Source organism: Corvus brachyrhynchos, unplaced genomic scaffold (genome assembly GCF_000691975.1).
Source record: "Corvus brachyrhynchos isolate BGI_N302 unplaced genomic scaffold, ASM69197v1 scaffold363, whole genome shotgun sequence".
NCBI lineage: Eukaryota > Metazoa > Chordata > Aves > Passeriformes > Corvidae > Corvus > Corvus brachyrhynchos.
The window spans coordinates 1,586,237-1,614,172 of record NW_008237404.1 but is presented as its reverse complement, the minus strand read 5'-3'; the positions used below and the strand labels follow the sequence as shown (position 1 = coordinate 1,614,172).

The 27,936-nt window shown below is 43.5% G+C and overlaps 2 protein-coding genes across 3 annotated transcripts in view; both read right to left on the bottom strand.

Annotated features, from left to right (window-relative positions):
- EEF1AKMT1 (eukaryotic translation elongation factor 1 alpha lysine methyltransferase 1) overlaps positions 1 to 27,936 on the bottom strand; it is a 169,224-nt gene that overhangs the window by 107,928 nt on the left and 33,360 nt on the right. The gene's annotated exons all lie outside the window — the stretch shown is intronic.
- Positions 11,925 to 27,936, bottom strand: part of LATS2 (large tumor suppressor kinase 2) — a 45,033-nt gene continuing 29,021 nt past the window's right edge. The window contains exons 2-8 of one of the 2 annotated variants that reach the window (XM_017730791.1): positions 24,124 to 24,256; positions 20,685 to 22,222; positions 17,398 to 17,980; positions 16,599 to 16,781; positions 15,299 to 15,405; positions 14,168 to 14,556; positions 11,925 to 13,053 (exon numbers count right to left, since the gene is read on the bottom strand). In XM_017730791.1, the coding sequence (XP_017586280.1) occupies positions 13,044 to 13,053; positions 14,168 to 14,556; positions 15,299 to 15,405; positions 16,599 to 16,781; positions 17,398 to 17,980; positions 20,685 to 22,222; positions 24,124 to 24,256 (2,943 nt within the window). In that variant the 3' untranslated portion in view covers positions 11,925 to 13,043. Of the gene's footprint in view, positions 14,557 to 15,298; positions 15,406 to 16,598; positions 16,782 to 17,397; positions 17,981 to 20,684; positions 22,223 to 24,123; positions 24,257 to 27,936 lie in introns of both variants that reach the window. The other variant, XM_008630987.2, reaches the window with a different exon arrangement.

The following is a 27,936-nucleotide window of genomic DNA, read 5'->3' as shown; positions in this document are numbered from 1 at the left end:
CATTTCAACAGTTCAGACAATGTAATGTCCCCGTCCTGTTCCTCTGCTAGCTGTAGTTATGACATTAGGATGTGTCTGAAAAATAAAACAAGGAAAGAAAGAAGAAATGCAAGAGCATTGTTTTGGACTGCATGAACTCTGAAGCGGAAGGCCAGGGTGATTAAGGCAAATAAACTATGGGACGATGTTTATTAGCCAGGAAGTGGTCATTACTAAATTGTCAGGAAATGTGCTGGAGGCTGATGTACCAACGCCAACATAGCTGTATGTATCAGTCATATTTTCTCAGTGTTGTTGAAATCCTGGAATAATCATGGCAACTGCATTAACTTTTGTTTGAGAACAAGCGATTTCATCTCTCAGCCACTCTTGCAACTGCATCCACCTTTATTTAGAAGGGGTGAACCTGGTTTCTCTGTTGTAAATATTTTGGTGAAGATGGTGCTCATGAAACAGGACTGACCACCACTGTCACAGAGAGTGTTTGGAGAGATGGCAGCTGCACTGTGTCATGATGTGAAATGGCAAGAGCAAACAGGGGAGGCATGAGGAGCACCTGAGAGACCCCTTCAACAGCTGTCACTGCTGGAGGCAGCTTCTTAAAAAATGCCATGACACTGTTTGGAGGGAAGTGGGGTCCCAGAGGCACCCACCTTCTCTCTATTTCATGAAGTAGTTTTGGCAAAATGCCCCCTCCCATGCTGGTAGCAGCCATGCAGCTTCCCAGCTGATTAACAGCATCCTCAACTGGAGGAATCTCTTATGGAAACCACAGCAGCATTCAGCCTTCATGACCTGTTTAAGTCAGGACTGTATCCAGAGGCTCCCGAAAAGGACACCAGCTGCCTATGTGTGGATCCCATCCTTCCTTTCCTATCTTCTGAAGTAAGACATTGTTGCACTTATTCCAGGGGTGCTGTATATTTGCAGTGGTGAATGGAGGCAGAACAGCTGGTCTAGCACAACTAAAGGCAAAAGAAAAATTGTCTCCTCTGTCTGAGTTGAGCAGTGGTCCTGTACATGCTCCTCCTCACCTGATGCAGTTGAGCTTCTCGCCATCATCAATCTGTTCTGTTACATCACCATAGGTGGAAAGGGAGTTGTATGGCAACAATCAACCCTAAACTGGGATCCAGGCTGGGAAAGAGAAGAGTAGGTCTCACCCATCAAGCAATAGTAGTCCCCAGAGTAACACAGTGATTCATCCAGTTTCTCTGGCATGAAGAGAAGATGACCTTTCTGTGTGCTTTTTTCTAACTATTTTTGTAGGTACTGGAACTGCTCTTCAAATATTTTGCTGTCACCTGTCATTTGAAGCAGAGTTGACCTTATAGTCAACTCTATGAATGGATGTTTTTTTGAAAACTATTAAAAATCAGATAGGTAAGTGCCCCTTGTTAGATATCAATAATTAATTAAGGATACAGTGAGAACAATATACAATACATAATGTAGTTCAAATTCAAGGCTTCGTTGGTATAAAGTAAGTTATTAAAGTGAAATAAGAACTCTTCTTATTTGGTTTCATATTTGGAAAATTTCAGACCATCAGTTTGCTGCTGGTTACAACACAGCGTAACTTGGTTGTAAGCACCTTTTGAGGTGACAGATATCTTGGCTTTGCTTCAAAGAACACTGAATGTGTGCAAGTGTCTGCACTTTGGCCAAAATATGCAGCAACAGAGAACTTCCATTGCAGTTTCCAAAATTATTCAGGTCTTGGCAGCACCCTGTTCACTTCCTTGACTGGCTGTACAGCAGTCTGCTGTGCTCTGCTCCAGCATGAAGATGATGACCTGACTGTGGCAGCCTGTGTTTAGCAGATTTGTTACAGTCTTGTTTTAGCGTATCTGTGGAGTTGTCATAACTATGGCATTTATTTTAAAAAGCATTCTTGGACACCATTTTTAAAACTGCCAGGCAATTAAATCTGAAATGTGAGAAGTTTCTAAAATCTACCTCAAAAAGATAAAATTCATTTTCCTTCGCAGCCCGGCTCACACTGTGATTGGGGCCAGACTGTCTTTTGTCCTTGTTGGCAAGCCCTTGCCCAGTATGTGCCTACTGGAAAATGCCATCTTCACTTTTGGCTCCCTAAAATACCATCAGTAATGCAGAAAGGTTGGGGGTGGCTCAAGTTATTTCTTTTAACCTAAGGGCATTTCCTGATGGACTGTTTTTAAATGACAACACGAGTGCCTTGCCATGAGATGGCCTTTACCAACCACAGCTTTGGCTTCCATCTCCTACAGCATCTGGGGATTATTATCATCACTACATTTTACTCCACAGAATGGTTTTCCAACACAGCAAGCCTGTGTGATGGGATTACCCTTGGGCTCCACAGTTACTAAACAATGAGTCCTCCTCTCTGCCCAGCTCATGAAGGTGCAGACATCATGGACATAAATTTTTGCACAGTTAACTTGGTTGTAGTTATGTGAAAGCCAAACAACACCTAAAGGGATCAGATTTAGAATGAGATTTCAACACGGAATCAGCATGTCCCTCAAAGGTGGTGCCTGAGGCGTTCTGTGAGAAGACAGTCCAGCAGCAGGGATGAGCCCCATGCAGGACACTCATGCTGAGAGATTAAATTAAATTTCCAGAGCATTTTTCCTGTCCTTGGCTGCTGGAGTGGGAACATTTAGATCAGCAGTTATTAAGGTTAGCACTTAATCTAGTGAGTTCATGGGGTGCTCTCAGCTCTCATTAGCATCAGCAGATGCTGAGGACATCCAGACCTCAGCCTTAACAATCACCAAGAGTAGATCAACAAAAGGGACATCAGTGCCTGAACTTGTGGTGTCACTTATTTTATACAGCCTCAAAGTACACAGCCAGGTCCCATAAATAACTCTTAGGGTGAGCTGAATATCTTATTAGAAGCTTATAATAAATGCAGCCCTTTGTTGAAAGAACCACCAGAGACAACCAATTTTGGTCTAGAGAAAAACCCATCACCTATGTCACCTATTTGGCACCTCTGACCAGAGCTCTGCATGTGTTTGTGGGCAGGAGACACCCAAGCCCAGCTTTCTCCCCTGTGAACAAATAGGAGGCTGCTTTCTCTTGAGCATAGTCAGTGGCCTCATGGCTGGAGCGGGGCTCGGGATCTTGGACCTCAGATCTCAGATCTCCTGGAGCCAAACTTTCTCTTACCCCTCTTGTGACAGTCCATCTCATCAGAGCACTGGCTCTCATATAGTGGAAGCTCTCTTGATTTCACATGTTAAAGATGTTTTATTTTGTATAAATAGCAATATCAAGCTAGAGAGGGACCATCTATCTCCAGTTAACAAGGCACTCCTTTGAAAGATGAATACATGCACTTACCAAAAAAATCTCTTGCAGAAAACTCATATAAATTTATACAAGTTATACAGTAGCATCTGCCTTCATATATGGAATAAAGAAGCTGAAAAATCCTGGTCTGAAGCAGGAACTTCACCCTACACCCCACTCCAGTACCCTAATGAGCAAGACACAATTAGCCACCCTTTTCCTTAGAGATACCCACAACATGTCTAACAAAATAGGCTCTCCTGGTCAGGTCAGCACTCCCTTGTCCACAGTGAGAATCTTGTTTTGGCCAACCTGGCATCAGCTTGAAGAAGGACCCCCAGCAACTTGTAAGGAGTGGAGCAAGGTTTGATGTTTGAGCGTCTTTGCACCATGAATTCAGGGACTCCATGGGATTTGGACTTGGGAAGGAGCAACAGTTTGTGATGGCTGTGCAGCAGCTAGAGAGTTGCCAGAGCTGTCTAAATGAAGGAGAGGCAGCTAAGAAATCAAATGCTTGTAAACACCTTTTAGGAATTGTGGTTCAGCTACTTTCATAGATTTAACATATGATACATTCATCTTTCAACCCACTGCTCAAGATTCTGTTAGGGAGAGGGAAGGGAAGATAATCCTTGTGACAAGTCTTTGCATCCTCTCTGCTTAGCCTCAGTGCTACAAGTGAAGCCAAAGGTAAGGGCAGGCTGGAGGCACCACAGAACAACACATTTTCTGAACCTGCATCTCCCTTGTTTCACTTTTTGTCCACTGAAAGGAAGTGTGGCAGAGGAAGGAAAGCACGCCACCCAGGCACCGGCCTTTTCCCCAAAAATCTCCACTGATTCCATACTGGCCACCTCTTGCTTCTTCTCACTGATCAGCTATAGCTGCCTGTTCAGGGACTCGAAGGGAAATGTTTCACCTTTGACTCTCATCCCAGGATTTAAAAATAAACTAGAACCTGATCTGCAAAGGCACAGGTGTTCTTTAATGTCTTTTCCCTGAGCTTCAAACATCCTTTCCTGTCTCTCCATTTCTACTGCTTTTGTCTCAGGACATTTACCAGTATCTTTTCTGACAGATTCTGGTTATCCCCCTTGTGACCACTTAACTGCTGTTACTCGCTTTAAAAATAAATACAGACACCAGGGGAAAGAATCTGAATAGAAGCACAATATGCTCATGTTAATATAAGTACATATTAACTCTGGGCTTCCCAGCACAAGACAAAACCATCTGAAAATCAGGCTACGGAGACTGGATAAATTTACAGTATTCTCCCTGGTATTCTGCAAGCAATTAAAACTCATTTAAAACTCAGCCTGCAATGTGAGTTTGTGATCCACAGTGTCCTGCAGCACAGAGTTTTTCAGTGCCCACAGGAACCGTAGAAGAGAACAGAGGTACAAAGAAACCACTGACTGCATAAATCCTTCATAGACAAGCCACTGTTGATTGTAAAGGACAAACAGCACGTGGAATTTGGGCTATTCAAGGATATTATGTTGTATACAGAACCATTCCACCACTGTGCTCTCGACGCAGAGTTAATTCTGCGTCTGTTGGTGGTAGGGCATCCCGACAGAGATGAGCAGTAATTATCCTACCCAAAAGAGGGCAGCAGTTAAACTTCTACAGCGCAGTTCGTGTTATTTTCAGAAATGGTTTTTAGCAATGACAATGTTGTTTCAAGTAGCTCAATGACTGGGAATTGTGCCAGAGCCTGACAGTAGAAGCTGTTATTTTATTGATATTTCTCAAAAGGAAGTCAAGCCTGATTATGCATGTTGACACTCAGAAAATGCAAAGTAATGTTTAAATTCATAATAAAGGGATGAGGATGATTTCTGTAAGAGCGAGGATGTTAATCATTTAATTTAAGTTAGTCATTGAGCTGCAAAGTGAATTTCAATGTATCAAAAAAGAGCAGACAGAACCAGAGATCTGCAATCTATTTCAGAAAGTTTCCTCCCTGCCCCTTGAGCTCCAGCTGCTGTCACCGGGGTTGTCCAGTTGCTGTCTGTGCCACACCACGACTTGTCCTTACCACAAAGTGACTCCTAAGCCCACTGATCAGCACTGTTTTTTTCTTTTTGCTACTTACAGCCATGCTTCATGCTTTTCCCTACTGCTACTCAGCTGCTAGAAAAGAGATTTTGTTCTTCCAGATAAACTGCTTTCCATCTTATTTATTGGGTCTTTTATTATCTGCTGCTGATGCTTCCACCTTCTGGCCAGGGGAACCTCCAGAAGCTCCTTGCCATCCCTGCCCCAGAGCCCCAGAGTCCCGAGGCTGGAAGAGGCCCCACAGGTCCAACCTCCTGTGCTGAACTCAGAGCAGGCAGCATAAGGTCACCTCAAGGTGTCTTACAGCTGAGGTGGAAGCAATTTCCTGTGCTTTGGCAAAACCACATATTAATCAGGTGATTCCCGAGCCAGCTGTTACAAAACCCTCCAAGCTATCGCCACACCGAGCAATTAGAATTTTTGCAGCTTGCCACCAGGTTTCTCACCCTGTGAAGGAGATCTTGAAGTGGGCTGAATTTAATAGAAACCAAACACAAGAGTGAAGCACTGCAGAGAGAGACACTGCCGTCACGGTTGCTCAGCAGGCTGCCTCCAGTTGCCTCCAACCTGCTTGAGGTTCTTCATTTTGCTGTGACTTTGAGTAACAGGCTTCAAGGTTGTAACAGTATTAACTACCAGGGCCAGGTGCAAGGCTGCTAGGAATATGGAATGGGCTTTGGCTAGGGAGCTACATAAGGCAGGGGTTGGTCTTGACTGCCATGACTATGTGGAATTTGAGTTCAGTCAAAAAAAACCAGGTCTCTCCATCAAACAGTACCAGTTTATGGTGAGATGAAAACATGGAGGCACCACAGAATAATTTTTCCTGGGGGCATCACATGCCACTCTCAGCCTGGCACCTGTAAGGCACCTCATGTGCCTTGCTTAGCTGTGACAGTGGAGACATATGCTTGGCTATCACCCTGGGTGGCTCCATGTCCCCCACGTGTCCTTCTGTAGCAGCAAGATGACAATCTCCTGAGCCATGACAATCCGTGCTGTTTAGCTACTCACTGGCCCTGTGTCAGGCTGTCCCAACTAGTGGGGACAGAAAAACATCCCCAGGGGATGGGACATTAGTCCATTAGTGCCACTAGTATGGGCACAAATACTTGGCTACCACTTGGCTTTAGGAGTGGTGACTGCTCACTGCTCCACTTATGCCAGAGCAGGTATAAGAATTCCTCCCCTGGCACCACGCTTGCTCCCGCTGGTCTGCTCGGGGCCTTGGGTTAAAGGCTTTTAAGTGCCAGCCCTGAAATGCTTTCACATCGCTACATCTTGTCATCCACACTACTCTTTACCTTCCACTGGGAAAGCTGCCAAGCACATCCAGGCTATGGTTAATTGGGCTATGGTTAATTCTGAAAACACCAATAACAAGACATTCCTGCATTGCTGCAAACATGCAGCCACTTCGGACACCAATCCCAGCCACCACTGTTCCCCTGACTTAACCATAGTAGAAAAGAATATTTCCAAATCAGCAAACCACAGCATTTCAACAAACTAAAGCAAACTGTACCCAGCAGTGTCAGTGCCTCAGCTCTGAGCTGGGGTAAATAACCTTTGCTTGTCCCGCTCTGGCACTTCGCAAAGCGACGCTTCCCTGCCATTGGCTCGGCCACGGGAATGGGCTGCATGGAGCAGGCCCAGCAGCTTGGCCAGACCCCGACTCAGGCCGGGGGTGCTGCTCTGTGTGCTCCTGGTCTGTCCACAGCGTGTGGCACCCTCCACCGACAGCACTGCAGGCACCGGCTCGGACCATCACATCCTCAGAAGCCTCCTGTTGTGATTCCCATTTCTAGCCCTGGCTGGAATATGGATTAAACTCCAAAAGAGGGCAAGAAGATTGATAACATCAGAGCTACATGCAGGATGAGGCTGTCAATTAAGTTCATTTTAATTTCAGATATTAGTTGGATTTGTTTGACCGCTTTTATTATTTTTAGAGCTAGTTTAAGTTGGCAGGTCCTCCTATGTGGGAAATTGAATGTTAAAACAATCCTTCAGGCCTAAATTGGAATGCACAGTTGGAAATTTCCAAGAAATTACATTTCCAAAATCTGTTCTGGACACTTCAAAATGACATAGTCGCAGCAGTTCATTTTAATGTTTGCAATTCTGAATATACTGTGTTAAATATAAAATATAAGCCCTTGGCCTTTTTATTACATTCTTTTGGTTTGATTTCTTTGGAAACAAAATATTTTTATCATGTTTTAGATATATGATTGTAAATGCACAAATACTTCCATTTTGTCAAACCAATATTTTCCTATGTGAAGTGTTTTCTTTGGGGAACAAAAACCCACTATGGATTTGAATTTGCCTCCTTCTGCCCAGGGATTTGGTCTTCAGCAACACAAATAGAGTTCCCTGAAGGAAACAGCCTGTCCCCAGCCGATCCCTGGGAATGGAAAGACAACGTTCTTTTGGGAGATACTTTTATTTAGATAATTCTTCCAGAATTAAGCATTTGGGGGGCAGAGCACTGACATGTGTCAGTGATGCAGTCCCTCTGCACAGCAGGGACAAGGTGCACATTGAGAAGATGGATATAGAAAAGGCGTTATTACTCCCCTCGGTGACATGCCAGGAGTGTCCCAGCAGGCTTGCAACAGATCATCATCATTGCTACCAGTGCTCTGCCATTTATCTGGCACTTCTGTCTGTGAAAAGGTGCCTGATCTGTGGCAGTCACCTCATTTACCTATGGCTGTGTGGGTGTACATTTCCTGAAATGGGCTCCTTTTAGGTGAGAGTTGTGTTCTGGCTGTGCACGGCTCTGCTCAGTGGTGGGCAGAGGCTGGGGAACAGCCAGGGTGGTCTGTGCCCCAACACCTCAACAGCTTCAGAATCCTTCATGCAGCCCTTTAGCTGTACTTTCTTTCAGGATATTTTGGCTGGGCACTGTCTGTCCATGCACTCCTGCAGCTACAGTACAATACTCGGTGAGATGAGGCTTCTGTGCAGGGCCACAATGCCAAGAACAACCACACAACCCCCACAGCCAGGCTCCCAAAGGCTTGGAGATCAGCAGATCTGGCTGATGATACCCATTTCCTGTCCCATTCAGCCTGAGGTCCTTGTGCTGGGGGAGGACGTGTCATCCCTGGAGGCTTTTCCTGGACAAAAGTCTGGCTGGCCAGAGCCAGCATGGTGAGTTGGAGGTTGGATGGCAGATCTCCAGAGGTCTCTGCCAACTGGCATTTCTGTGCTCCTATTGTTTGTTCACCCCTGGCCCCAGCCAAAGGAGATCCAGCTGTAAAGCCAGCCTTGATACCCACTGCTCTTTCTGCCAGTCTGTTTGGGTACCTGCAGTCTTCTTGGTTTCCAGCCAAGTGAGTTCCTCCTATAAGAAAATCTTTCTTTTGTTGGAGTTCCATCATAACACCAGGTTAAGCCACACTCTACACGGGTGCTTTTGAAGCTGAATTTTGACCTTTCTTACCTGTTACATTTCATGCCTAGAAAACCAAACCAAAAAACCCCTTACCCATCCTTCAGTGTTGAGGCAAACGCAAACATATGAACAGCTAGAAACATACCTGTGAAGTATTGGACAACTGAGCCTTTCATAGGAATGTGCCAACGCACACTTTTGTCCTTGTGCCAAGGTGCCAGTAGCAAGTTAGACACATAAAGGTAAATGTGTATTCCCTCCTTTCCTTTTTGCTGGCTGGACTATTGAGAACGATCAGGTCTCTTTAGTGAAATTAACTGCTTTGAAATTGGCATCAAACCAGTAAAAGCCACAGGCAGCTGCTGAGCTGAGCTTACTGCTGCTATTGAGGCCAAGAATGACCAATGCTATGGAAAGCAGCTATCAAGACAAAGTAACCCATCAGAGCATGAGGCCACCATGAGCGGCTGAGGAGAGGCTGCCCCCAGGAGCAGTGATTTCATTTTCAGACTTTGCATTACTAAAGATAACCCACTTTACTGGGTTAACTTTGCCATGTTACTGAGTGACCTGCAGATCCTTCTCCTTTCTAGTTCAGTTTCCCCTCTGGCCACTGAAAGCTATCAGTGCTTCCTTTGGAAAAGAGCACAATTGCGCAGCCAACTGTTGCCCTGAAGAAAGAAAGGAAAAAACCTCACCCATAGCTACCCAACAGCATAAAAGCAGGAGAAAAAAAAGCACTATTACTTATGACAAGCATATTTATGGGACATTTGATGTGGCCTTCACAAGTACAGCCAGGAGTTTAAGGGAAAAGCTTTCCATCTGTGGCTATACTTCGTGGCACTTGGTGACCTCCTTTGTGGCACTTGGCTGGGCAAACCAGCAGCATCGTGGTGAGCTCTTGCTCCATTTTGCTCTAAAGCAGCCCAGGGACAGAGGCAGTGTGGGAGCCACATGGCAATGCAGCCTCTCTCTTCCCTGTACAGCAGCACCCAGAGCTGCAGGCCTGGCTCACACGTGCAGGCTCCCTCCTGTCCAGCACTACTCCCTGGGAAGGCTGCTGTGCTCCCAACAAGGGCCAGACCAACAGGAAGTGGAAGAATGTTCCCCCCAACATGTGTACCCCCACAGGGTAACCACTGCACGCTGCAGCAAGGCTGGACCATCTTTAAAGTCTTTTCCTGGCTGCCACTCATGGCCTAACAGGATCAGCTATTTCCCCTTGTCCATGTGTTCCCCTTGCACACTTAATTTCCCCTTTTCATACAATAGTCAAGGGGTCCAAGTACCTGAGGTTTTCTCAGGTCATGGGGATGAGATGGGATGCGGCTTAACTCTATTTTTTGAGCCCCACTGAAGTCTGAAAAACACTTGAGATGACCCAAGGCCTGCTTCATGAAGCCCCATTCTCCTCACACATGCAAAAATAATAGATGCTGTCACAGGTATTTTTCATCTCACAGCACTGACGTAAAGGCACTTTGAAGCCACGAGAGCTGCAAGTCAGGGCATCCGTCAGTCCGTTCAAATCTCTGCTGTCCGTGTCACCAGGCTCCAGTTTCTTGTGCAAGGCCTGGAGCTACTGTTGCATTTGCAGAAGGTGATGCCAGCTTTAAGGATCAGATCCTCAGTTTGTTTTGGTAAGATGGAGCCCAGGACTGCGTTTTTACAAAAAGCTGCCCACTGCTCATTCACTGCTCAAAACAGAAACACAAAGAAGGTACAATTTCCATGTTCTTGCTGCAGCAAATCTCTCTGCCAGGAAAAACATTTTTACACTTCTTTTGGGGTGTGTGTGTGTGTGTTTTAATGGTTGCTATTTCTACATTATCTATTCCTAAGATTATTTCCTGTGGGAAAGATTTCTTACTTTTAATTCCAATAATAAATTTAGTAACAGTTGCCATTTTCTGCCAATGTTTCTGCATTTTGGGATAGTACCAAATTATATGTTCTAAATTCCTCTTCTCATTGCAGTTTCTCTAGGAAAGCTTTTAAGGCAGTTATTTCATACCTCAAAAATTACAGGGAAAAGAATTTTCTTATGCTCATGAGACCAGTTTTCCATCCAGTTCCAGGCTATCGCCTGCTTCCTGCATAGCCTCATTCTTCCATTTCCATTTAAAAGTCAAATGCTTCTCTCCCTCATTTAGCTTTCATGTTGCTCAAGCTAGGCACCTGGTTATAACTTCCACTACCAGTTCTTTTGTATCCAACTACAAAACAGTTGCTTCTCAAGAATTGTTGCTGCTGCTCAGCACTGCTCAGCTGCTGGCCCCACTGAAGAGTAGAGGTATGAAAGGCTTGCAGAGGCTCCTTTCTGTTCCTGGCAGCCCTGCTTTATGAAGTTTTCTGGTTTTTAAAGTTATCTGGGATTTCTATGATGGTTTGTTTTGTTTTTGAGGAAGAGGTATTTTAATACCAACCCTGAGTTTTTATAACCTCTGAAAAGAAGATACTTGATGATTTTGCGGGAAGTTCAGCAGAAACAAGAATGCTTAGAGCCAGCCTCAGTACGCGGCACAAGGTTTACTTGTCCAAATTTCATAAAATTTACTCCTAAGTTTCTGTTTACCTCTGAAATGTCTGCAAAGGATGAGAGGCTTCTACAGACAGTGCCTGATAAACCTGAAAGATTGGTTTTTCAAATCAGTTCTTCTTTAGGTGAAAGGAGAGTTGGCTTCTGTTCCCTGTAGCACAGATTGTAAATCAGTAATGTTCGTGTGGTGGAAGCACCTGTTTCCTTCTGGGCTAGTTTCTCTTGTTTTGCTTAGTTGCAGAGATTCTGTATGTGCAGGCAAATTATTTACATTTGAGAAATGAATCAGAGGCAACAGCCAGAGGGGGCAAGTCAGGGTTGTGGCTGCCCTGGCAGCACCACCGCTGCACAGAAAGTGACTGCGTTCACTTTTATGCCAACCACTGACCTGGTCATGCCAGACGAGGTTTTACCCGGAATCCTGCTCCTTATTCTTAAGGGCCATGAGGACAGAAGAAATTGTCTGAAGGTACCCAGAGATTCCACATCAAATGCTGATGCAGCAATGAGATTTGGGTCTTATGTTTGTAGCTCAACCCCATCAATAACATTACAAAAAGAAACCCATTAAAACTTCTGCCTTAAAGGACGAAGAAGTTGTCTGTTTGAATAATACATAACACATTGTAGATTTTGATTCAGATTTTTAATAAATTCTGCCAGTAGAAGCTTTCAAAGGCAATGATATATCAATAAATAACAGTTAAATTGAGTTCCTGAGAAAGAACCTACCACATGAAAGAATGTCAGATAGATGTAAATAACAAAAAAATGGCATTACTATATAAAAAAGCAGTAATACTGAATCTTACATGAACTGTCACGACACAAGCACTGCATACCTCAGAACATTCCTTTCATACAAATGTAAACAAATACACAATCATTTTTGTTTAGTTTAGGCTGATGAATTCATATGTTGTTGCTTAGATATCTAAACAATGGATAGGATAGGATATGCTAAAACATTAAGGAATAATATGTGGAATAATATATGGAAAAAATAACGAAGCTCCAGATTTAAAAATAAAATAAAGCAAAAACACATTAAAGGAGTGTTTTCCCCAAATGTTATTAGGTCAATCACTTTAAATAGGACTGTTACACTAATCTGAATTAAGGATTTTTGTGTGTGTTTACTTATTTAGTTATATATAATATATATGCAAATACATATGGCTTAATTATCTTTAGTATTCTGATATCATCTTGAATAATTCTCACTTATACATACAAGAAAAAAATGCATATTTTAACATAGTTAAGAACTGATATTTCAAAGTATGCCTATAATTTGACAGAAATGAAGGCCTATTGTGCTCCATCACAGCAACATTTTAACCTCTGGACAACGGGACAGAATGACCTACCAACAATGCCAACATTTTCCGATGTCAGTGCCCAAAACACTAGGATCCTAAATGGATACACAGCCAGTTACGTGTGGGGATGTGATGTGTGGAAAGCCACGTACCTCCAGGTCCCGTAGGTGTCCATGGAGCTGGAGGCACCCAGCCTCAGCCTCAGCCTCGCTGCACCCGGGGCCTCGATGTGTTACGGGAGCCCCGCTTTGGGAGATGCTCCGGTTTGGACGCTGTGCTGCCTCTGCCAGCTGGAGCCACGGCCACTGTGCTGCTCCCTGCCTGAGCCAGCCCCATCCAGGCTCTCCCCAGAAATCTGCTCCGTTGTAATGGTCTGGCTGCTGATCCTCGGTGGGGAAACGTGTGTGCCCATGACACGTGCTTACTAAAACCATCTGTTACATCAGACCACAACATCACTACTCAGGTATAACCTTTGCAATCTGTTTTACAAAATTAATATTGGATACAATCATAAGAGGAAACCATCCACACAATACATTATCAACACACGGTTTAAAATGGTCTAATTTTAGACCCTTAGAAAAATGGATCCACAGGACCTGCCTGTGAATGGCAAGAAAAGGCCATTTCAAATAGAAAAACACTGCTCATGCAACATTCTTCACACACTAGACAATGAAATCACACCCAAGTTGCCACTTGCTCACACTTTCTATTACACTCCAATAAGCAGAAGGAAATAAAGCAGCTTTAAGGTTACGTCACAATTTTGAAATGTGGAAAATACATATAATAAACAAAAATCACGGTGTGAATACAATGGCATCAGTAAATTTAGAAAATTAGAGAGCAGTTTTCTTTTTTTCATTTCTCTTCCTTTTTTTTTATCTTTCTTACATTATTGCACAGAGACCTCTCATCACATGTTCTTCAGCTTAATGCATCTTCCTAAATGTGAAGTAAGTGCTAGGGATAAAATAAAAATGTAGAAAAGAAGAACAGCAGCATGATTTGTCAAAGTTAATCCCTATAATTTAGTAGGAAAAAAACCCTGCTATAAACAAAATATAAGTGCTCTTTATTCATTTAAAAAATAACGCTGACAGTTGCAGAAGTCTGTAAATGTTAATCTGAGTAAGGGGGATGCTGACCTCAAATAAAAATAGGCCTAGAAACGACAGACTGCTGGCCTTGCAGATTTTGGTGAAGACCAGGATTTCAAGTGTAATTATCAACAAAGTTATTTACAGTAGAACTGACCTGAACTTTCAAGAGTGCTATCTTTAGGACCTGGCCCTGCAAGCTTCTTACTCCCCAGGATGTCTCCAGCCTCAGCTGAAGGTACATCTGACCAAGTGCTGCAGGATCAGCTCCTAAAGGATCAGGTAAGGGCCCTATTGGATTTGAGATTAGTTTTATCTGGTACTCTATACAATAATTTACACATATACAGGCTGACAAGCTCCAGTCTGATCCACCACACCTTTGTCTTCTACATCAGACTTCTCAGACTGGCAAACTTCCATGCCAGAAGGTTTGGGATACCTGAACGGATAGCCGTTGTCATCAAAGAATCTTCGGAAAGTAAACTCGTAAAAAGCATGTTCTGTGTGTTTGCTGTTGGAAGAGGCTAGTGGATCCCAGGTCCTGGTGCTGTCACCACTAGTATCATTCCAAGGACTTTCTTCCTCAACTGGATCAAAATTTGAAGTGTCCATTGGATGGCTGATCTTTGGAACATAGGGAGCTGGCTGCCTACGGATATCGGTAGAGAAGTCCATAGAGTGAAAGAAAGAATGGGCTTTAATATCATCTGCTCCATTTCTTCCAAGCCTGTCCTCAGCAGCACAGCAGAGCTTTGTGATAAGATCAGTTGCCTCAGGGCTCAGCTTGATCTGTGAGGGAATGTGCAGTGTGCTTTCCCAATTTATCACCTGCAGGTAACAAAGGTATTAAGGAACTTCTGATCTGGAAACAGAACCCTTCCGATGGCCAACATGAACTGTACAGAAGTGCACATGTAACAAGTCATCTCACAGTCTGCATAGTTCAGAGCTTCAAGAACCCAATTATCAGATTGCATTGCCTGTTAGAAATTACTCTAATGAACCAGAAAAACATTGTTGGCTAGCAGACAAAAGGAGCAATTCTTTTTTTTTAAAAGGCAAATTCCTTCCTGAATGCTCCTATGGTCAGATTTGAGAACATATTCAGTTTACACATGATTTTGTGCAATGACTTCAAGGAATTACTTCTCTTTGTCTCCAAAACATAAACTAGGAAAAGTGGTGATGAGATAGATCCTTTCTAATAAAGAACTAATATTGCTCAACTTTGAAACACATTGCCAACTGCAACTGTCACTGGCATATCAGGTACTAAATAGGCACTCTAAGGAATTTAAATGGATGAACTTGTGCTTGAGAAATGACAATTCTGCTGAGAAGACTCATAAAACTAATACCTATCACTGCAGTTGCACAAGTCAGTTCTAGTCTGATATTTTGTGTCTTCATTTACTGGCAAAGGATATGTGCTTGCACAGAACAATTTAAAATCAGACTTTTTTAACCATTACTCCTTTCTCTGGCAGAAGAAAGGGGAGTAGGTCTGTGCATGAAAGAGAAGGGAAGGGAAAATTTTGCTACCACAGATTGGAACTTTGCTTCAACTTACCTTCAGCTGGGTTTCTGTGGGTGTAGGAGCCAGGAAAGGAGGCTGTCCCACTAACATCTCAAAGAGGATCACACCAACACTCCACCAGTCACAGAGCTGAGTGTATCCTGAAAGACAAGTCAAAGGGTTGACCTCCACTAGTCAAGGAGAACATGTATAGAGCTACTTGCAATTAAGTATTAAAACATACAGCACAAACTTCTGCCTTTTCTCACACAAAAGGTTTGTGACTTCTCTTGCTGACCTAAATTTTACTGCTGTCAGTAAAGACCTAATCCTGTTGTCCTTGAACCTTTGTGAATAAATTAAATTCTCAACAAAAGTGAATTGTGAAACTGCATCATTAAAAAAAATGAAGGAGTTTTTTGTGCCCAGTCCCACAGCTACGCAGCACAAACTGGACCTCAAAGAATAACAAAAATGTTTAGTGACTGATGTCCACCCTAGGTTCAGTGGAGGTGAATCCACAACTTTGAAAAGCTGCTGGAAAGCACAGCCTGGCTCTACAGACAGAGGAAAGCCACAGATGACTTTCTGAGCAAGTTCCAAGCAAAGGAACAATCTCAATCACCTAACTGCTGAGACAAGACCAATAAGGTACATGTTTAAGGTCTCAAAAAAAGATTTAAATACTGATTTCAATGGAACTTGTGTCATCAGATGATGTAGGATCCAGTGTGAAATCTCTGTTAGAGCAGATTAGCCTTAGGGTCTAGCTTGCAGACAAGTCTGAACACCTGATCTCCTTACTACAGTGACCATGTCAGTTCTGCATGGATAGTCACCAAGTACTGTCCAAACTCCTCAAGCTAAGCTTTTGAATGCAGGGTGTCCAGAGTAAATGGTGGAAAACTTTCTCTTGGGTTCCACAGGTTCTGGCTGGGAACGTGGAGGACGTATTTCCACAAGTTTACATCATCCATACTTAAGTGGCCCATCTGAATCAGTGATCCAGACCTATCAGCTGGCTACTCACTGGTCCGTGTAAACTTGATAGGGATCAGAGTCGTACTCCTCAAGTACAGATAATCTGCTTTATACTTGAAAAATATCACTTAAAATTATCCAACACATTTATTAGCAGTCTCACTCAAAGGCCTCAGTGTGGACATTACACAGACACACAAAGTATGGCCAAACCCAGTGTCAGTGAGGTGATGCTAAACACTGGAGCACTGAGAGTTCTCCTTAGTCTGACTGAAGTGTTTCTTGCCTTCAGAATGACAACCTTCCAAAGCAGCAAGCTTATTCAAGGAAGAAAAAAAAAAAAAAGTGAAACAGGAGAAAAAGGTTTACCTACCTTTACGAAGCAGGACTTCAGGAGCAATGTAATTAGGGGTTCCAACTAACGAGTGGGCCAGACATCTCTGGTGCTGCTTCTTAGCTCTTTGTTCCAATGTCTTCAGCCTATCTCCACATCGACAGTTGGACACATCATCCCAAAGATCACTGGGCTCCATGCTGTCTTGCCTGATATGGCTCCCTTTCAAATGGGAGAGAAAGTTTACACTCATGGTCATAAAACACGACACATTAAGAGAGAAGTATTTACCCAGATCTAGAGCCATCTCCTACTCTCAGTGAAGAACAGCATTTGAACTTTAAACCCAAAGTATTTTCTTATGCCCTCCCATTCACAATTGGATTTCCATACAAACTGTCCAACAAAATGTCTCTGTCTCAGCACAAGGAAGTATACTTCCCATGGGGGATACAGTACCATGGAGTATACTTAAATCAGCTACACCAATTGCTTATGACCTTTTTGTCAACAGAAAGCAGTACTCAATAGAACATGCAGAAGATGTGTGGACTACTCCAAAGCTGTGACTAAATCATTTCACCACCAAAAGAGACCCTCCAAACAAGAATAAACTGAAAAATTGCTGCTGCTGCCACATTACTGACAGGGTTTTGAACAGTATTGGAAACAAAAGGACTGGAAACAAGCTAACTGAATGAGTCAGAGAGAGACAGGCACATTTCATTGCCATTGACTGTTTATAGAGTTTCCTGATCTGGTGCTTCTGCCAAGAACTAGGTGCTTGTTTCAAAACAAATAACACAATAACATCCCAGAAAAAGGCTAAAAATATTACCTTTCTGATAGTATTTTGAATTGTGAGTCCACCTGAATCCAGTACACAGTCCAAAGTCAGTCAGTTTGATATGCCCATCTAGGTCTATCAGAATGTTGTCAGGCTTGATGTCTCGATGAATAAATCCCATTTTGTGCACACTCTCTATGGCCAAAGTGAGCTCTGCAATATAAAATCTAGCCAGACGCTCTGGGAAGACCTCCATCCGAATCAGTAGGCTCATCATATCCCCACCAGGGATGTAGTCCATCACAAAGTACAAATTGTCTTTATCTTGGAAGGAATAATAGAGTTTAACCACCCACTCATTGTCTGCCTCAGCAAGTATGTCTCTCTCTGCTTTGACATGAGCCACCTGATTCCGGTTCAGTACATCTTTCTTTCGCAGAGTCTTCATGGCATACAGGGCATGGGTGTCCACTTTGCAGGCCAGGCACACTTCTCCAAAGGCACCAATACCCAGAGTCTTGATTTTCACAAACATAGATTTGTCCATTTTGGCCCTTTTAAGTCTGTTGTAGTTAGACTCCTTCTGGTAGAGAATTTTCCTCATTTGTTCCTGTTCTGCTTCACAGAGGCCAGCCTTTACAAAGGAAAGCAAACCACAAGAGCTAGTACTGTTATATTCATAGCAAGAGAACAATAAATGAGCATTCCCAAAACACATTTCTCAGAAAAATTAACCAAGAACCAGAAAAGATGTATTCATGAGAGATATACTCTCCTGTCTGTCTGTTGAGGTATTTCTGAAAAAAGGGCAAACTCACTGTGCCCAAACTTTGCCTGAATTTGCAGTATCTGAGATTGGTCTGCCTGTCTCATTTGGCTGAACAAGAAGGCATGGGGCAATAATGTCAGACAGGGGAATACAACATAAACCTGACCATGGGATTTGGTTTACACTTCAAATGTGCACTTTGCCACTATACTCCACTGCACATATGTGCACTTAAGCCCACCTTAATTTAAACTGAAACTTAAACCTATGTGCAGCAGTTCACTTTGTTCACAAATGGTTCCCTACTGCAACTCACATTAACAGTTCCTAGCTTGGATGCTATTTGTTTGGTTTTGTGTTGTAATTAAGGAGTTGCCTGTGACCTACACATTCCCAGGTGCCTTGGAACCTTATTTAGAAATTGTGGTTTTTCCTCTACCATATACAGCCTCCACTCTCAAAGTTTTTAGATCTCCTGAACATCTGTCCTACAAACTTCTCTTTTTCCCCTCCCAAAATATGTGCATATAATCCTCAGGTCTGGTCTCTTCTCAGCCACTGCCACCCAGACCCTGGTGCTATTTCCCTCCCAAATGTACTATTTTCCCTCTGCACCCAAGCTGTAGAACAGCTGGCTTGTCTACCTCCTGTCTCCAGAGAGGCTCTACAAGTAACATTTCACAGGGCTGTGGGGAGAAACCTCCTGGAAAAGAGAGAAGCAGCAGTATCCAATCAGATTTTCCTCACCTTTCAAGACAGAGCCTGCAGAGTGTCAACTCTCCCAACTTCAGTACCCGGCCCTCTACTGAGAGCCACTGGTGGCCTCCACCAGCAGAAACCCCCAGGCTGATCCCCAGGCTCCTCTGACAACTCACTTACTGCAGCATGCTCTTTTCTTTCTGCATACCCCAGTTCCAAAAGCCTGAATTAATTGGCATCAACTGAACTACTTTTGAGAGAAAGATCAGTGCCTGGTGAGAAGGGGCCACTGGGAGGGTGGAGGGGGCTGAAGCCGACTGATTAGCAGGCTAGAAAAAGGGCTGCACCTTAGGTTGATTTAATTCCACATCTGTAGTCTAGGTATCTAAAGATGAATGTGGGCAGCCAGACTATGCAAAGAGATCCCCATGGTATAAAAATTAAATCTGTATGAATAAAGAATGGAGGAAATCTACAGAAATGTGCAGAACAGGTAGGATGAATTTTCAGACTGAAGGAAACAGCCAAACCAAAACAAGGAATACTGTTTTCAAAATGAAAGGTAAGTACATCAATCCATAATAAAAGAAGAGTTTCCTTTTTAAGGTAAAATGACAAGTGTGTTCTGTTCTTGCTAATTCTAGAATAATGCAATATTCAGATAGCCAAAATCTCCTGCGTGCATATTTTCAGTCAGTGATGAGGTTTCTAGGGGAAGGAGTTGTTTTTGTTTGTACCTGAATTATCTCTGAATGAGGGAAAGCTGAAGAGTCAGAAGAGAAGAACTAGCACAATTAGATGCTGTTATACTTCTCTAGAGATCATTCTCTATCTCAGTCTCACAGAAATATTCACTAAATTCAAGCAACACAATACAGCCTGTACTTGCAGTGAGGACGAACTATTAACTGTCACTAAAATGCCAACATTTCAAGAGATTTTCCAAGAATATTCTTTTAATTCTAACCTCAACAAACAAACTCCGGAGTTTTCTGGTGCAATGTGAGCATCAAATTAATTGACTTTGGAAACTGACTGCGCTAGGAAAGATTGGGTAGTTAATTATTACCCATTACGTGTTAATAACAGCTTTCCTTAGAGCTTATCCTTTAATGCAAAAGTAGACTAATCATATTCCAGTCATGCCTGGGAAGAAAAAAACCCCTCTTCCTCTTCCACATATAAAAATTACAAACATAACTGCCAGACCAACCATCAGAGCCTGGCAGCTTTGTTTTAAGCAGCACTATCAGAGAGTCAGCTTAGATTCAAAAGCTACAGTTAGGCATTAAAGAAGTTCTATCACCCAAAGTGCATCTCCCCGAGACCTGCCTCTAGAACAAGTTCTGGCAACGGTCCCAAAATCAGTTCAAGCTGGTCCAGATATGGTTACTTGCACAACAGTATTACTTACATGTGTTCAACAGACAACTTTCAGTCAAGTATTACACACTCAGCTGAAAATATGGCACAGTGACTACACTGCCAAGCTGAACCACAGCTTTGGTGAATGAGCAGCAATCATGGAACAGTGAGGAAGAACTAGACCAAAGAGTTTTGCAAGGGCTGCCAAAGTATTGGCAGAATAATCTCAGCCTCAATCCTGCCTTCTAAGTTCTTACCTATAATATGGGGGGATTTTGCTTCATTTTACTTTTCTGGTATGAAGAAATATCATTTCACATCTCAGGTTTTTCAAACAGCCCCCCAGATCTGCACCTACACTTCTAAGTGGATGCAGTCTGGTATAGGGAGGTGTCTGATAGCTACTACTTTAGTGGATTCTGCCTTTAAAATTTTTTTTACAAATTAAAAATAGTAATAATCAATTTGACCCTATTAGATTTTACTATAACAAAATAAGAATTACTTTTGCCATTTCTTGCTCCAATTGTAACCTTCTATTAATTTTCTGCTGGTAGGTCTTTATGACGTTCTCTACATGTTGCTCCATGTAGAACTTGAAGGCAAAAGGTGAGTAGCTCTTTATTCGGGATTCTCGCTTTTCCTCATCTTTGCCATTTTTTCGTACAGGCACCGGAGATGTCTGAATCTGCTTTTTATCCTTGCTTGGTTTTTCAGCTTTAGTGTTCTTGCTGTTTTTATCATTTCGCTCGTTGCTCTCTTCAGCCTTATTGCTCGTTGAACTGGGGACCACACGCAGAGTCTGCTCCACGCCCATGCACAAGCAGTTGACATCAAACTGCTCAGAGGTGCCAGGAAGTAACAAATGCTTGGGATAGGGTGGTGGTGGACACCGCAGTTCCTGGTTACCGTAATCCACATCTAGCTGATAGGCATTAGCTGCTCCAGATGGTGGCACGTGCTGCTCCATGATCTCCAAGCCATCCACAGCCGGTGCCTGCGCAGGCAACCAGCCAGGATGGGAAGGTCCCACTGCAGTCTGAGGCTCGGGTCTCATCACTCGCATGCTCTTCACTGGCTGGAGGATATGAGCAGATGTGACTGCTGTGATTGTGTTTGGAGATGCAATGGAAGGATCAGGTTTTCCTGGAGGAACCTGCCTCATAGACACTGTCACTTGTGGCTGTTGCTGGTGGTTGTTGAAGGAGTTTGTTCTGCTTGGCACTGTGGCATCAGGTCTGAAGGATACGTGTTGCCGTGGAGATGCTTCTATTCCCGGGTTTTGTAAAGAATCTCTGCGTGACGGGGTTGCTGCCTGCCACTGCTGAACTTGAGGATTATTCATGTCATAGAGGTCCATGTTTAGGCTATTTCTAGATGGAGTTAATAGATTTTGTGGTGGACTGTCTGAAAAATCATTAGCAAAGGCTGGACCTCTGGATATCACATGCATTTGATGAGAAGAAGGACTTGTCTGCTTGTGATGAGAATGCGAGATATACAGGCTTGCTGGTGCCTGCTGAAATGCATGACCAGTATTGTTCTGAACAACTGCCCCTTTATTTGGGAGATTGGCATATCCTCCCTCCTGCTGCATCTTGTTTTGGAAGGATGGACTCCGCTGAACACCATATCCCATAGGTTCCCCCTGCACCATAATGTGCTGTCTACTGTAATGTGGGCTGTTGGAGCCATGAGACGCCTGCAGCTGCAAGGCCTGGCTGCTGTGATTAGCCACTGGATAATTAATCACAGAAGACTCCATATTTGCAGGGTATGCTTTCTGCTGGTGGCTCGTTGGTGTGCTGTGAGTGCCCACTCCAGAGGGTCGCTGCACAGGAGCAGTCATAGCTGAAGACTGAGAAGTAGAGATTAAATAGTCCATGTAGGGCCTTGGAACTTCAGTAAGCATATTTGCACCTTCTGCTCCAAAGCCTGTCCCTTCATAGGCTGCATTACTGATCTGATGGTAGGACGGAAAAGATTCATTTGATCCTTCAAAGCTCGGCCTGCGGGTTACATTATTTGGCACAATACCCTTTCCTTTACAAAAAGAACACAGAAGAATGTTAGGAAACAATTCAGGTGAACCAATTACTTTGTATTACTCACCCATCTATACATACAGACATACACCACACACATGCACACGGCACAGGGAATATGTGTTATAGAAACACCTTTCAAAATCTAAATTAAGCACTCTGAACATTTGAAGTTATAAGTGCCAAGTATTCCTACTGATAACGAGCTACTGGCTCACAATATTGCTCATGCCAGGAATCATCAGGGAGTCCTATCAAATCATGAAAATAGAAGCACAAATTCCCTAACTATGAACTCATCAGATTACTCTACAGCCTGTTTTTTAAAGCTGGACCAGTATTACCAGTCATTGCTCTCAGACAGGAGGAAGCCACAGAGCAGGGTGTTAAGTACAACACCAATGGGCAGGAAATAGCTGCTGGAAGGACTTTCCATATAACTTAAAGTCAACATTGCTATAAACTACTAGGCCATCACAGAGTCCATCTTCTGTACAGTGAGCCACCTGCTCACACTTGTTTTCTATTTACATCTCTCTCTTCCATCATTCTCAAAAATCCTTCTTTCCCTCTCCTTCATTTAAACAAAGGCATCATACAGTTTGTCCTGTATTCCTTCCAATGTGTTGGACACAAAGTACCCCCTCATATTACTCATCTTCCATCTGTTGGGAAGGAAAATCTTTCAGGGTGTCAACATATTAATCTTAGCTTGAAGAATGTGCAGAGACAAGATAGCAACATTCCTACAGTGGAAATGTTAACGGCACTTTTCATCAGTTCTTTGATCTGAGGACAAATTGCAGGTGTATAAAACACTGGCTGCGCTAAAAAGACAAGGGGAGACTCTGTGCTGTTGTTATGTTTTTGTTCCTCTTCTGGTTCTTTAGCTTTCACAAATCACAGGACTCGGCCCATCTATGCCTAAACCATTTCCTTTTAAAATCCTGACTTCACAAAGCCTGTAAGAACAGTCATGCAGGCTTGAACATTAGATTACAAGCTTTTTGCAGTACACCATGTCCCAGCTGGACCAGATGCAGCACACCTGAGCACAGCTGCTGACTCCTCGCCTTGACACAAAAGCCCTGCTGCCTACAGACACACAGGGATGTGCACGGCATTAAGACAGGTTCATGCACCCTCTCTGCACACTGAAGAGGCTGCCACCACACTAAAAGATACCTTCATAAAGAATGCAACGTTTTGAAATGGAATCAGAGATCTTTAAAGTGAAATCGGTAATTGGCAGCTCTTTCTCCTGTCATAACATAAGGCCAGCATTACTGAGGCTGTTCTTACAACAACACCCCTGACAGCTCATCTGCTGGGACACAGTGAGATGCACTGATGAGGCTGTGGCAATCTAAAGTATCCGAAAAAATGGGTACTCTGGTGTGGAAGTGGGAGGCAGCCGTAAGACCCATCTGTCATCTCTGTCAGTAGGATTCATGCTGAGCCTTAGGGACAAGCGGACTTTGCTTTCCCTTATCAGAGGCCATAAAAGAAAGTAGCAGCAATAACTGCCCTTCTTTGGGACACATAATTCAGCTGTGCAAATAATCTTGATGTCAAGAGAGCTATGATGTCCACCTCCTTGATTTGTATACCAGTAAGTCTGTTCTGGTCTGATGAAGGAATATTTGGATTTGAGTAACAGATTTCTATTTGAGAATGTAGACTATGAATGAGTACATAGACCACTCTTTGGAAGCAGGTGAATTGTACTGAGGTTCCAGCCCAGCTGGCCTTGCAAGGCCAGGTTCACTTCACTATCTCCTACAGGACTGCTATGGAACACTGCTGTCCAACACTTCTACCCAGCTATGACCCTACTTTAAAAACTAGCTTATTGCAAGAAAGAAGAACACAATTTAAAAAAAAGAAGTTCATGCTTACCTGGTGAGGTTTGCTTAATTACACGTACTATCTGTTCATTTCTAGGATCCAAGTAGCTCATCTTACTGATGTACTCCAGGGCTGCTTCAATACTCCTGCTCCCTGTCTGCTTCAGTGCCCGAACAGCCATCTCCTATACAAAGCAAACAAGAATTGAATCACGTCTTGACAAACCCCAAGCACCGGATTGTGAGTTGTAAAGCAGTTAAGTGTTCTTACATTAATAGGAACATTTTGAACACCAGATCACAGCTGCCTGAAGCACAATGGACTCATATTTTGAAAGCATTTGCATGCCTTACACAACTCAAAACTTGTAAGAAGAAAATAACAAAACACACAGCCTACCCAGAGTCTGGCAATTAAAGAAGCCTCAAATTAAAATGTGTCCTTTGAGATCCCTTAAAACAATCTTTGAATCAGGTATGGAAAAGGCAGCATAGTTTCACACTGGATGAAATGAAATGAAAATTTAGCTGCTAGTGTTTGAGAGTATGTCTCTTAGTCACATCTGAACATAGTTAAAACTTTATTCTTTCACAGATGCCACAAAGAAGCTAATTAGGCAGGGTTTGATTTCTGCTCACTAGAGTCAATAGGGAAGAAAAACTGCTGTTTTCAGTATTTCAGACATCATCCACTATTTGTTTGGAAAAGGACTGGGCATCCCGAACTGAAAGTCAGTCACACCGTCAGTCTTTTTAGCTGTATTTTATTGGGCACACATCCACCACTGAGAAGTTAATATGGGTGCCAGACACACGGCCTGAAAACTAAAACGAGAATACGAAGGCTCCAGCTAAACTTCAAACACAACCACAGTTAGCAACCCCTGCTCTACAGCTCCCTGCAGTCTGTTTATACTTTCACTTACGCCTTTCAACAATGACTCTAGCATTGCACAGTTGCAAAGCAAAATTCACAAATCCTCATGAGGCTGCATGGCCTTTGCTGAAATGACGAAGAAACTGAAATCCAGAGCTTTGATGTTGAATTTAACTCACAGAACTTTACCCATCAAAAAGTTGGATACCTACTCAAAAGTAGTTGCTGAGGACCTTTCTATAATCACCTCCAAAAGGCAGTTCATAGAATAGATATAAGAGGAGATAAACTTTAGTGAGAAATGATTAGGGAACTAATTTGAACTGAACTCCCAGCTCTTAGATGGCTGAAGCTGGATGAAATGAATGCCACCACCAAGGATTTGCACGCAAACGTCAGTATCCTATTCTCTTGCCACTTTACTGCTATTTTTAGGGGAATTCTGTCATTGCAACCTGCCCACTGGGTGCTGAATCAGATGGAGGCTGTGCCTCCCTGGCCTGGCTGACTGGCTGCAGATGTGGCAGCGGGGTTGGCACCGGTGCATGGCTCTCCCATGGGTCAATTCTGGGCACTGGCTGGCAGTCAGGAACCTCAGCTGGAGCAAGGCAAGTACATGTCACATACTCTCCAGTTGTTTACTTAGCAAGGGAGGATCATCTCAGGTGACACCAATTCACACTTAGCACAGAGCCACACGCTGGCACTTGGCTGGCCCTTGGCATCTTGCTCTGCTTAACTCAGACCCCTCCTACTCCCTCCAAAATGGCAGCGTTTTCTCCATTAGTCAGAGGTTCTGCTTGGGGAACAGCTATAGCAAGCTGAATATTTTTCATACAATTTATGACTCATAATTCATAGAAAGGCAGTAGTTGGTTTCACATTTCCTATAGCTGAAATACTTCACTGGCATCAACACATTACTAGGGGCAATTTTAATTCAACAGAAAAATATTATGTATGAAGGAAAGAATTTCCCACAATGTTTTTTCCTCTTTCTTTTTTCTTCTTGTGGATACATTTCTAAAGTATTAGCAAAGTCACACCCTAGCGCTCAGCATTCTCATCATCCAGGGACTCTGGGCTTTACAGCCCTGTTCCACACAGCTGCTAACACACTCTGTCCCATTTACAGCAGTTGGATCTAGCCTTAGGTCACAAGTCTTAGCTTCCAAAATTAAATGTTCTCCATAAGCACATTTGGGCTGGTTTGGATGTTGGGCAACAACTGAATTAATGATTAATAAAACAGCCTACATAGTCCATTTCTCCCTCTCTTATCTGTGCTGGCTGTACACAATTCAAAAGGACTAAAATAGGAGAAATTTTTATCACTAGCATAGTGATATCATCTCTGAAAGCAATGCTCTGACCCTCCATACTATAACTTTCTCCTCTTTTGACATTGCCTGTGTCTGAAAAGCAGAGTGAAAACAATGCTGGCCTTCCTGAAGCTGCATGTTCTACCTTCAGTACAGTTTAGGGGGTTCATATTTAAACTTCAGTGGGAATAATGTGAGGAAACAAGCACAATACATTCCACTGTGCACAGCTGGATAACGTAAGAGGCCAGTAAGAGCTTGGGACCAGCAGGTGTGTCACTGGCAATCTCACCCTCGCAAGCCCCCAGAGCAGCAGCAGTCCTGTGCTCCAGCTCCCCACTTCTCATCTTTCATTAGGTCAGCTCCCACCCTCGAAAGGGTTTCCTCATTACACACCCTGTTTGCTCAGCATTTACATTACTGCTGGAAAAAATGAAGTAAGTTTTTTTGTGATTCAAAAAACACCTGTGATTCTCCTGTACAGCATCCCACAGCTTGGGCCCTTTCCCCTGTAACTCTCACAAGACACCAATATCCCCAGTTTCTGATACTATTTCACAAAAACCTCACATCATCTCCAAGCAAATGGAGAGTGACCAAAAGAAAAAAAAATCCAAAAATCCACATATAAAAGGAAAAGGTTTTTCCTCAGAGGTAGATTACATATAATCCTAATTCTCCACCCAGGAGACAAATCCCTCTGGAGGCATGGGATACTCAAGGAGAGTGGAGGGCACCAAGAAGCTCGAGCACTGTTACAGGCAGCCTTTGTCCTCCTCTGCATTGTTTTTCCCACTGCCACTGTCCAAGCCTACAGCTCCCTTCTCTCTGGCAGTCACCTGAAAAGGGCTGTTACTTCCAGCACCTTTTCCTTAGGGACAGAGGACATGCTGATGCATGGCTGAGGATCACAGAGTGTGCTCTGTCCACGGTGGGTGCTGGCTCCTGGGGCACGGTGGCTCTCTCCTTCCTATGTGCAACACAGGAATGAGCTCTGCTGAGCAAGGGAGCATGGCTGGGATGAGGCAGCAAAGGGCTGGCCTCCAGGAGCCTCCTGAAGGGGAAGTCGGCTCCCTGCTGGCAGCTGGGGCTGAAGCCTGGTCTTCATTTGCCAGAAATCAATATAAGGACTGTTTTGAAGTTTAGGAAGAAGGGCAGAGGATGGATTAAACAGTGTCAGTAATTACACTCGCTGGAGAGCAGAGGTTTAAGTGAGATGGAGGGTGTTTGTGAGAAGCAGCAGAATGGCTCAAAAAGGAGGGAAATCAATGCCAAAATCTTGCAAACCAATACACAGACAGTAGAAGGGATGAGGAAACGAGGACAGACACCGGGAGAAGATAAAAGTGCACAGCTACACTGACATGGATGGAGGTGTCTTGATTTTACACCACTCAAAGGTAAGTACATTTTAGAAAGAGAAGGGAAAAAAAGAACCAGAAATGAGCCAGGGGAAAAAAAGCCACTTGGAGCCGTAGCCAATGCCAAAACACTCAAGTAGGCACAGGATCAAATCCAGCTCCCACTGAGGTCAATGAAGATTTCCACTAACTGCAAGGTGGACTGCATAGGGGCCCCTGCTTCACAATGTCTCCTTTTCACCAGGCCAAGCGGGGTCAGCCGAAGCATGGGTTGGGAAACCTGGCTGCTGGCTGCGCTCTGCCCC